Genomic DNA, 11445 nt, shown 5'->3' with positions numbered 1-11445 from the left:
CTGGTTTTTTTTTGTGTTTCTGGAGTCTTTGGTGACCTCGTGAGAGGTTTAAAAATCATTAAAGAGACAATCTGCTTCTAGCACTGTGAGATTTGAAGAGCAGTGATAGATCTGTGACATTGTGGATGTGGAGGGGCCTGGCAGACCCTGCCTGTCTTTAATTATTTCCTTTGTGCCATTAAGTTTAAATATTCTTTCTACATTTCCATTTTAGTTTTCTGTCATTACGGGAGTAGAAGGAGGAGGAAGAAGTAAAGCTGGGAGAAAAGGGGAAGGAGAGAGAGGAGGAAGAAGAAGGAAGGAGGCCTGAAAAGTAGGACTGAGTTCAGTCTAGGGGTCAGTGCTCACCCTGTTCACCTCCCTCTGATGCTGATAGCCTGCTCCCCTTATTGCTTTGCATCTTCAGCATAAAAACCTGAAAGCCAAAGGTGAGAATACTCCCAGGGTCAGAAGTCACATCCTCTCCCCCCGCAGCAGCACCACAAACACCTGGGGGCCACAGGTGGGGCAGAGGGTGCCCCACATCCCCCAGCACTCTGGGGATGCGGAGGGGAAGGAGGAGGCAGGAGGGAGCAAGAACAGGTGTCCCCTGGGGCCGTGCTCACAGGTTTGGGGTGATGTCACAGTGGTGGAGCCCCTCAGGCACAAATTTTAATTCTTCCTTCTCTTCCCTATGGCCTATCTTTATTTCTTCCATCCACCTCTGGCTTCCTGTCCCTGTTTTAATTCCTCCCTTTAAAACTTCTTATTCATAAACATACTGAGAAATAATATTAATTTCTATAATAACTGAGGGTTATTTCCAAATAACCCTCTTCATCTACTGTACTATATACAGAATTTTAGAAGGAAGGAAATCTGAATACAGATACATATAGGTCTTGAACATACAGATATAAATTTTGTATATATATAAACGAACATAAAGGCCTTTAAAATGTAAGAAAATCGGTGCTGTAAGGAGGAAATAGAAGTTTCTGGTTTTATTTGTCCCTGTCTCGGCAAGGCTGAGACTTTGGCTCCATTTAAATCGCTGCCGCCGCCTGGCGGTGAGGGTGAGGAACTGCAAGGACCTGAGGGCTCGCTGTGCCGCCTCCTGGCTGAAGGTGGTACTGCAGGGCAGGAGAGGCGCGGCGACACCGGGGACACGCTGCTGTCCCCTGCACGGTGACACCGGGGACTGGCTGCTGTCCCCAGCACGGTGACACCGGGGGCACACTGCTGTCCCCAGCACGGTGACACCGGGGACACCGGGGACACACTGCTGTCCCCAGCACGGGGACACCGGGGACACGCTGCTGTCCCCAGCACGGTGACACCGGGGACACGCTGCTGTCCCCAGCACGGGGACACCGGGGACACGCTGCTGTCCCCAGCACGGGGACACCGGGGACACGCTGCTGTCCCCAGCACGGTGACACCGGGGACACGCTGCTGTCCCCTGCACGGTGACACCGGCGACACCGGGGACACACTGCTGTCCCCTGCACCGTGATACCGGGGACACGCTGCTGTCCCCTGCACGGTGACACCGGGGACACACTGCTGTCCCCTGCATGGAGACACCGGGGACTGGCTGCTGTCCCCTGCACAGTGACAATGGGGACACACTGCTGTCCCCAGCGCGGTGACATTGGGACACACTGCTGTCCCCTGCACGGTGACATTGGGACACACTGCTGGCCCCAGCACGGTGACATTGGGACACACTGCTGTCCCCAGCACGGTGACATTGGGACTCGCTGCTGTCCCCTGCACCATGACAATGGGGACACACTGCTGGCCCCAGCACGGTGACACCGGGGACTTGCTGCAGAGGGATCCACCAAAAACCGTCTGAACTGCTGGTGAAGGCAGGGAGGAGTCCCGGGAGCTGGAAGTCGCAGTGTGGTTGTTCCGTAAGGGATCCCAGCGGGATCCACAGGGACCCCAGTGCCATCCAGAACTTCACAGAACAACAGCTGAACAGGAAAACAACCCAGAAACCTTCGTGTGCTGAAGGGCAGGATTCCACACAGGAGGGAGTGTGGGCTTGGTTTGGGTTTTTTTGGGAAACTCACCCATATTCCCATCAATTTATAGCAGGTCTGCCATAAAATAGCACCAAAAAAAGCTGGGTACCCCATGGATATCTGCACACTGTCACTTCTGGGTTAACAAAGTCATTTCACTGCCCTGGAACATCACCACAAAGAGATTTCAGAATTGTTTTTAACAGCTCACAGCACAACCCGGAAATGTAAGCCTTGGAAAAACAAAATTTTCCATTTATTTATATTGCACCTGTTTCACAAAGAGCCACATGGCAGAAGTTCATTCTGCTGCAAAATGCTGCATCAGAAAAAAATGGGTTTGAACACATTGGAAAGGAAAACTGAGCTTTGGAAATCATCATGAGTTGACCCCAAAATACCAACACTATTTTTACAAGTCACTGTGCACTTACAAAGCCTAAGTCTTGCCTCAATTTTATTTAGCATTCAGTTATTTAAAAACCACAAGCATTTTACCAGATGATAAAGATACTCTTACCACCACTGGGTACTAAAATTGAACCTGCAGGGGGAATATTTGTAAAGAGCACCAAATCCTCTTTGGAACTACCACCAGAACACCCACGTGGAGTGGGGAGAGATTGGTTTTCTCATTTCCACAACTACCCAGGGCTGCTTGGGGAAGAGGTTTTTCAATGTTGTGAAGTATTTATGTGTAAAAAATGCATAGTGAAAATCAGAATATCTCAAGGGAGTCCAGTGCCTGTGTTCTAACCCTGGTTACAGCATTTGTGTGTGAGAACATCCACCCAGCTCCTCACCAGTGGCCATTATGACACTCCCAGAGCTTCCTGCAAGGAATAAACCCAAACCCTTGGCTTTGATTTAATAACAGGGTCATTGTACACAGTTGTGTAGACTTTGCCCTCTTTATTCCAGCTTTTCTGTCCTTCCTGCAGCCCTGTGTACAGAGTCAAACACGCCACTCATTTACAAACCAGCTTGAAACAAACACCTCACTTGGCCACACCAAAAATCTTGCAGAGGTCCAAGATTAAAATTATGACAGCAGTGTCAGGAAGTTCCTTTCCCTGAATGTGGGCAATATTGCTTAAGGACTGGGATTTGGGATCCAGCAAAACCACCCCGTGTAACCTGACAGTTTTAATTAAACCTGCACCACACCCAACCATCCCTGCTGCCCACAGGCCTGGGCTGGAGCAGCAGGAGCTCTCCAGGGAACACCTTCACTCCCTGGGCTCTAAATGGACCCATTGTCCTCATGGGATATCCTCATTTTGGGCCAGGCCCTGCAAGCACAGGAGTTTTGTTTCAGAGACAGGAGTGAGGCCACGGGCCCACACTGGAATTTGGGACAGTTCTGAACAGGAAACCCTCAGCTGCTGCCAAGACTACAGAAAAAGCTGAGCTTAAAAGCTGCCCTGGTAAGTGTGCAGGGCAAGCTTACTCTGAAAACATTTGCCAGAAGAGGTTTGGTTATGTTCTTTAAAAGGAAACAAATCTGAATCTATTTAATAAAGCCTCTGATCTGCTTTTTATTTACTCCCTGTAGCAGCTGAGGTTGTAGGAACATGGCACAGCAGAGGATGGACAGATGAACTCAGAGGATGCCTGCACATCTCTGGGGCCCCACTGCCACTTTTTTTCTGGTATTTTACCCCCTGTGATGTAGAGAAGAATCACCTCCATTTTCCAAAAGGGAAACTGAGGCACAAAGACCACAAGTCAGCGTTTGCAGGAATTTACCAGGTCACACCCTTTGAAAGCAGCTGGAGAACTTCAGCCCCTCCTGACAATCTCAGCCTGAATCTCTCATCCTCAAATCAGTCTTTGCAGAGTCAGCACCTAATCCCAATCCAGAGTCCACCAAACCCTTGTTATTTGCAGGTAAAAACATTGAAATGTTGGGAAATGAGCCCTAGAAATACACATTTGGCATTTTCCCCATATTGAAAAGCAATAATTATACACACATTAATACTGGAACAGGCAAAAGAAATTTCATCCGAAGGAAAGATTTCCTCATGACCTTGTTCACCTTGATTAGGGACAGATTCATTTAGATTTTCTACCAAAATTCTCAGCTAGCATGAACACACTGAACTCCAGTCAAGGCCAGAAGTTCTGCTCACAAACAGCTGCAGCATTTTTAACCCTTCTCTCACATTTCAGAAGGACCATTTCCTCTTTTGGACTCTCTGGTGGAAGGCTGTTCATGTAGCTACCACCCCAGCAGCCAAAAGAATAAGATCAGCTTGATTGTGCACTTAAAAATAAATTCTTTATTATCCAGAAAGGAGCCAAATCATCATCTCACATCGTGGAAATGGTCATTTTAAAGCAATAAATAAGAGGAGTGTTCTGTGACACACCCTGTCACTGGTGTCTGGTACCTCTCTGGTTAAAAGCATAAAATGTATGCTGTCAAAGTCTCACTGTACAACAGTCTGGGAAGGAAAGAAGGCCCCTAAAATCTTTTACTAAAGCAACAGCAGAAAATTCGGATTCAGTGAAACCCAAGTTCCAAGTTGGGTTTCACTTCATTCCAAGGACTTTCACTCAAAGGAAGGAAAGCCAAGTTTCATCCCTTCCATGCACAAATGCAGTACCTGACACACACAATCACCTTGTCTAGAATTTATACTGGATCAGTTCTTAACCATAAATTATCTATTTACTTCTGATTCAAACAGTTTTTCTTTCATTTCCTATTCGAGCCAGGGGAGTTGCAGGAACAGCACAGGATACAAAATTGAACTTCTTTCAGCAGGAAGGGGAAGTCAGGCTAAATCCACACAGCTACTCCAACAGCAGTAATTGAGACATTTTAAAAACCCAAACAATTAGGGGCTAAAAAGTTTTAAGAAACAATTAATAATGATGATTGTTCAAATCAATGCATTCAAAACATATAACTCATTTAAGAGAGCATAACTTGTGCATAAAACTGAGAACAAAACACCTTTCACCTTTCCATTTCTAGAGCAACAAAATAGTTTTGAAGGAACAGGTGTGAAGCAAGTAAAAAAATAAAATCATATTATTCCAAACACTTTTATTTGTGAAGGAGTTTCCTGCATGGCCAGGGGATAGCAATGTCTGGAGTTACAGGACTACATAATTCAGAAAACAAGGATGATTTAAGTTGGGCTTGGTTGTCCTCTGCCATGACCAGTGATTTGGAGAACTGTGTTTTTCTGTGCCTGAAGCAGTTGTGGGAGAGATCAATCCTTCCACTGCCTGCTCCTCCAGAAACACTTCTGGTTTGTCATCCAGGGCTGAAGGCAGAGGCACAAGAGTTGTGACTATCCACAAGAAGTTGCACAGATGCTGGAGATGAACTCGAGTTTACCTGCCTGCAGCTGATCCACCTCAGCCAATCCTCCCCAGACAAATCCTGATCAGCACAAGTACCCCTTGCTTTCACTTCTTCCTGAAAGCTTCATTAAAAGGATCACTGAACCGTTGTTAGAGAACAAGTTAAAGGTGACATTACCAGCATGGAAACAAGATACTGGCCAGAATTCAGCTGCCAAGAGAACAACCAGCTGGCAGACTCTGAAAGGAGCAGTGACAGATGTTCCACTCTGCAGTGACACGTGCACCTCCCCAGGATCTGCTCTGTGGGTTTGGTTCCAGTGTCAGGTCTGGCTGTTCCAGGTTTAAAGCTCTGCCCAGCAGCAGCTGCAGGTCCTGCACCACTCCCCTCCACATGCACCTGCCCTGCTGCCAAACCTGCACAGTTCAATGGCTTGGTGACATTCATGGATGTACTAAAAGTTTTCTGATAATGCCGGGAACACTTTGATATCACAGTCTGTACCTGTCTGCCAGGATCCTAAATATCAAAACGATTCAGGTTGTAGGATGTTGGATAGTTCTGCCTGTTGTACTGGAAGTGGTCTGTGAGGACATTGCTGCGGCCGTACTGGAAGTCCCCGTGCTGGGCAAAGGCTGTGAGTCCATTTTGGGACTTTTCAGGAGGGTTTCGGTGCCGTTCCAAGTTCACCAGGTCTCCAGTGGTCACTGGGAGCAGCTGCTGCTTCTTTGCCTCTTGGTTTGCGTCGTATTTTGTCTGGGAAAGGAAGAAAGTTTCTCACAGGATCATTCAGGCTGGGAAAATCCGAGATGATCAAGTCCAAGCTCTGCCCAGAGCACTGAGTGCCACGTCCAGGCCTTCCCTGGACACCTCCAGGGATGGGCACTCCAAACCTCCCTGGGCAGCCCCTGCAAGGCCTGACAACCCTTCAGTGAAGGCAGATTTTCTTAGATACCACCTAAGACACCACCCAGACACATTACACATTCCATACCCAGAAAAAGCAGACGGTCCTACAGTCACATCACTTTTTTTGTTAGAGTCTTAAAATATCAGTGGCTTCTAATAAAAACCTCACTCCTCTCACACGCCAAACAAACAAGCTGGTCTTTTGCTCAAGAGATTCTGAGTTAATTCCCTTCTCAAGAAAAGTTTAAGATCAAAATTTGATTCTGTGAGAGGCCCAGCAGCTGGTGTGACCCAAGTCCTTCACCTGGGCCATGCCCATCCCTCCTCTGCAATGGAGCCTTGTGCCCTCTGCGTTGTCTATTTTTGCTCAGGTAGCTCTTAACTTTTACAAAAACCGATTCAAAGCTACTGGACTGCTTGAGCTGTGTTTCCTGGTGAATAAAGAAAGAAGTGCCTTACCTTGTTGTACAGGAAGACCCCGAGGATGGCTGTCATCATGCCCAGGACGTTGGTGCTGGTGACGGGGTTGCGCAGCATGATCAGGGACACGGTGATCACCATGATTCTCTTGGTGGCATTGGCCACAGAGTAACTCAGGGGGCTGATCAGGTTAAGGATACTGAAGGCAATCACGTTCTGGGCAAAATTACAGAATCCACTGATTATGAGCAGCATCAAGGTCCAGGACCAATGAGACATGGAGCTCTGTGGCAAAGCAAACAGCAGGAGGAAAAAATTATCTCAGGTTTCAGGTAACAACACAAACACGGCCTTGAGGCACTTCTTACCTGCCATTGGAGGGAGGAATGTCTGCACTGAGCTCTAAAGAGGCCCCCAAGCAGTTGCTTTATGCAACTCCCAACTCAGAGAAACCAGAGGAGGACATTCCCCACGCGCTCTGGAGCGTTTGTTCCTGCCTCCAGCTCCCAACTCCTGAAATTTATGCTGTCCCATAAACTGCCTCTCCTAACCCTGACGGGAATTCTCACAACAAACACTTTGTTAACTCATGTGAAACAATCTGCAGGTGTTCCACAACATTTCCTTCCACACTGACAAGAACTACACTGAAACACTTCAGTGCACTTTTCTGGTTGGGTGCTGGAGTTTGTTTTTTTTGTTTTTTCCTCTTTTCTTTCATAATAGCAAACAGTTCTCTAAATTCAGCACTTACCAAGTCATTCTCTACCAAGAAGGAAGAAAGATCCACCAGAACCCACGTTGGGATCATGAAGAACACAGCGTGGCACCCCAGGATGTTCAGCAACCGAAGATGATGAATTCGGGAATCTCTCAGCACCTGACAAGAGCCATTATTGAACAGCAGTCAGGAAACAGAAACTGCTTTAGGGGACAGGTAAATTAGGAAAATAAGTAAATACCCTTAGAGTATTAATTTCATATTAGCGTGACCAAAGGAAAACTGATGTCTCTTTGAAAAACAATGGTTTTTTGAGTGGTGCCTCTTAGTATCAACAAGATATTAAAATGAATATTAATAGCTCTACAAAACAGAAACCATTTTGTAACTAAATAGAGCCAAACCACACACTTTAATTTTGTTACTGTAGTTTCAAGGAGTGCCCAGTGTTGACAGTGACTTGTTCAGCACAGAGGAATGATTTGATATAACAAGATACATTAAATGAACTGTTGAATTTAAGCACTACTGAATTGCCATCAGAAAAAAAAATCCACGTTGAAGAGTAAAGAAAGGGCTCAGGATAAACTCAGTGTAACAGCTTCAACAGGTAGGAAGAGCTGCAGGGAACACACACACACACAAAGTAACAACCATCCCTCTGGGCTTGCCTGACTGCAAAGCCAACTGGAAAGAATAGATTTATGTAACTGCAATGACACCCTGTCCTGCTGAAGGGTGATCCCAGGGCTGTGAACAGAGCTGGTACCTTCTTTGAGAAGATGTTCTGAAGTGAAAAGCACAGGGTAGCAGCAAGTGCACTGATGAGCCCCCACATGTCGAAGGACAGCTCTGTGACCGTGGCCAGCAGGACACCAGTGATGATGGGGATCAGAGACAGGTACACCTGCAGCAGGGACAGAGGGGTAAATTGCATCTGCTAAGGATTTCCACCAGAGTTTATACCTCCTGCTGATTCAGGGATCAACCATTTTACTGTGGTAGTCCAAGGAAATTTAAATCACTGCAGTAGACACTGACAACTCCAGTGCATCAGACAGCATCGCCCTGGTCATTGTCTGGATGTGTTCTACACTCACAGTAAAAGGAAAAGGGATTTCTAAAATCTGCATAATCTAATTCCAGTCACAAAATCCACCCAAAGCCTGAGCTCTGCTGCCCCCAGCCAGCACAGCACCCCCCAAGCACCGCCAAGAAAAGAAACCTCAGCAAACCTGTCCGCACCTTCGTCGTCTGCTTTTCCTTCATGATGATCCGTGAGAGCAGAACCACCCAGATCGGCATCGTGGCTTTCACTGGGGACAGCAAGAAAACATCCGTGGGGACGTGGGACAACTCCACCAACCACCACGAGCACAGGGATGGAGCAGGGGCTCAGCCAGGCCCAGGATGGATCCTCCCTCCCTGTCCCTGTCCTGGACACTTGTACCAACGGGACCTTGGTGCTCTGGGCACCCACAGGGCAAACACCGGGGCACTGGCCCTGGATCTGGTGCCAGCAGACACTAGGGACAGGGGCACAGCTGTGGGAACCTACAGAACACACAGGGAGCACTGGGACAGCACACTGGATACCTGTACGAGCACAGAGTGGGCACTGGGACACTGCACTGGGCACCCAGAGCACACAGTGGGCACCCAGAGCACACAGTGGGCACTGGGACACTGCACTGGGCACCCAGAGCACACAGTGGGCACTGGGACAGCACATTGGGCACCCAGAGCACACAGTGGGCACCAGGATACTGCACTGGGCACCCAGAGCACACAGTGGGCACCGGGACACTGCACTGGGCACCCAGAGCACACAGTGGGCACTGGGACACTGCACTGGGCACCCAGAGCACACAGTGGGCACCGGCACACTGAACTGGGCACCCAGAGCACACAGTGGGCACCCAGAGCACACAGTGGGCACTGGGACAGCACACTGGGCACCCAGAGCACACAGTGGGCACTGGGACAGCACATTGGGCACCCAGAGCACACAGTGGGCACTGGGACACTGCACTGGGCACCCAGAGCACACAGTGGGCACTGGGACACTGCACTGGGCACCCAGAGCACACAGTGGGCACTGGGACACTGCACTGGGCACCCAGAGCACACAGTGGGCACTGGGACACTGCACTGGGCACCCAGAGCACACAGTGGGCACTGGGACACTGCACTGGGCACCCAGAGCACACAGTGGGCACTGGGACACTGCACTGGGCACCCAGAGCACACAGTGGGCACTGGGACACTGCACTGGGCACCCAGAGCACACAGTGGGCACTGGGACACTGCACTGGGCACCCAGAGCACACAGTGGGCACCGGGACACTGCACTTGGCACCCAGAGCACACAGTGGGCACCCAGAGCACACAGTGGGCACCCAGAGCACACAGTGGGCACTGGGACAGCACATTGGGCACCCAGAGCACACAGTGGGCACTGGGACAGCACATTGGGCACCCAGAGCACACAGTGGGCACCGGCACACTGCACCACCTGTCCACACGAGCACACACCAGGCTTCAGGTCACCCCGGTGGGCAGGAATCCCCGCTGGCCCCCAGGACACCCCCGCGGGCACCGCCATACGAGCACAGCCGGCGCCGGGACATGCCCCGGGCACCCCGCAGCCCTCACCTGTGTGCGCGTAGGACACGGGGACCCTCCAGAGCGAGACGTGCGCGGACACGGAGGCGAAGTACTTGCCGAAGGCGAGCGGGAGGATGTAGCGGGGGTAGGCGCGGGGCGGCAGCTGCGCGGGGCCGGCGGGCGGGACGCGCCAGGCGCGGAGCAGCGGCGGCAGGAGCCCGCACAGCCCCAGGATGTGGAAGAGCGACACGGTGACGGGCCGCGGGAAGCCGCCGAGCAGCAGCTTGTTGACCACGTTGCCGCCGGCGCTCAGCCCGTACCAGGCGAGGCACAGCGCCGACACCCGCGCCCCCTCCCGCAGCGCCGGCCCGCGCCCGCCCCGCGCCGCCCCGGCCCCGGGCCCGGCCCCGGCGCCGCCCGGAGCCGCCAGCGGCGCCGCCATCGCTCCGCTGCCGCCGCCGAACGTCAGCGCGGCCGCCAGCGCGTCGCTTCCTGGGGCGGGGCGGGCGCGGCGCCCCCGCGGCCCCGGGCGTCACTTCCCGCGGCCGGCCCGGCCCCGCGGGGCCCGAGCGGGGCCCGAGCGGCGGGACGGCGTGCGGGGCAGCGGAGCCGCCCCAGGGCTCGGCAGCGCCGGCCCTCGGACAGCGGAGCGCAGGGCAGGGACGGAGCGAAGGTCACGGGCTCGGAGGCACCGCGAGCATCGCTCCCGACCTTTAAAACTAACGCCAGGTAAAGGATGGGTGAGTAGCTGGCAGGCAGGACGGGGTGCTGTAGAGCCCGGTTTATCCATGCACCCTGTCAGCAGACATTTCTGCAGAATTAACTTGCCCATAAAAACGCGCGTTTTGGGTCATGGCGACTCCCCAGAGATTTGCTGGTGAGCCATTTCATGTCATCTGTTGACAGGGAAGAAATGGCAGTGTTTTAACTTCAGGTTTTAGGATTAGAAGGAGAAATTTTGCGAGAGAGGTAGGAGGCGGCAATAGCAGAGAAACTGAGTCATGCACAAATGAGAGTACACAGCAGGTACGCACATGGTAAACTTCATTTGAACTTGTTTACAAAATTGACAAAAAAATATCACCTTGTAAACTTATTCACATTTGTTGGAGCTCACAGAACTGGTTATACTGGCATGCTGAAATAAAGATTGTCAAGCCTCATCTCACCCTGGAGGACGCACAAGTGAGTTGACCCCTTACAGCAGCAATGAACTCAGCAAGGAACAAGATTTAAAGCTTGCATCGGGAGGGAATTTCTCCAGCAGTTTTTGTACCACCAGGGAAAGGGCTGGGTCTGATTCCTGGTGCTTCCTCCAAGAGAGGAGCACCAGCACAGGCAGTTTGGGTGGAATCTGAAAGCTGTGATGAGCTTCGGGTATCACCTCACCCAGTGCAGTCAAGGGCCATTAATTGCTCCAGAAATGGAAGCGGTGCAGAAAAAGATGGAATTTA

The 11445-nt window shown here is 51.0% G+C and overlaps 1 protein-coding gene across 1 annotated transcript; it reads right to left on the bottom strand.

The window, feature by feature from the left end:
- Positions 1 to 5217: 5217 nt before the first annotated feature.
- On the bottom strand, positions 5218 to 10457 carry SLC35E1 (solute carrier family 35 member E1). Its single transcript, XM_068174289.1, has 6 exons — positions 10040 to 10457; positions 8630 to 8700; positions 8154 to 8291; positions 7418 to 7543; positions 6703 to 6948; positions 5218 to 6090 (listed from the first exon to the last, which is right to left on the bottom strand). Exons 1-6 carry the CDS (start codon positions 10431 to 10433, stop codon positions 5854 to 5856), a joined length of 1212 nt encoding a protein of 403 aa, XP_068030390.1. The 5' UTR covers positions 10434 to 10457; the 3' UTR covers positions 5218 to 5853.
- Positions 10458 to 11445: the final 988 nt, after the last annotated feature.

This window comes from Anomalospiza imberbis, chromosome 27 (genome assembly GCF_031753505.1).
Source record: "Anomalospiza imberbis isolate Cuckoo-Finch-1a 21T00152 chromosome 27, ASM3175350v1, whole genome shotgun sequence".
Classification (NCBI taxonomy): domain Eukaryota; kingdom Metazoa; phylum Chordata; class Aves; order Passeriformes; family Viduidae; genus Anomalospiza; species Anomalospiza imberbis.
Note: the sequence above shows the minus strand (reverse complement) of the source record. Positions and strands in the feature narration are given on the sequence as shown.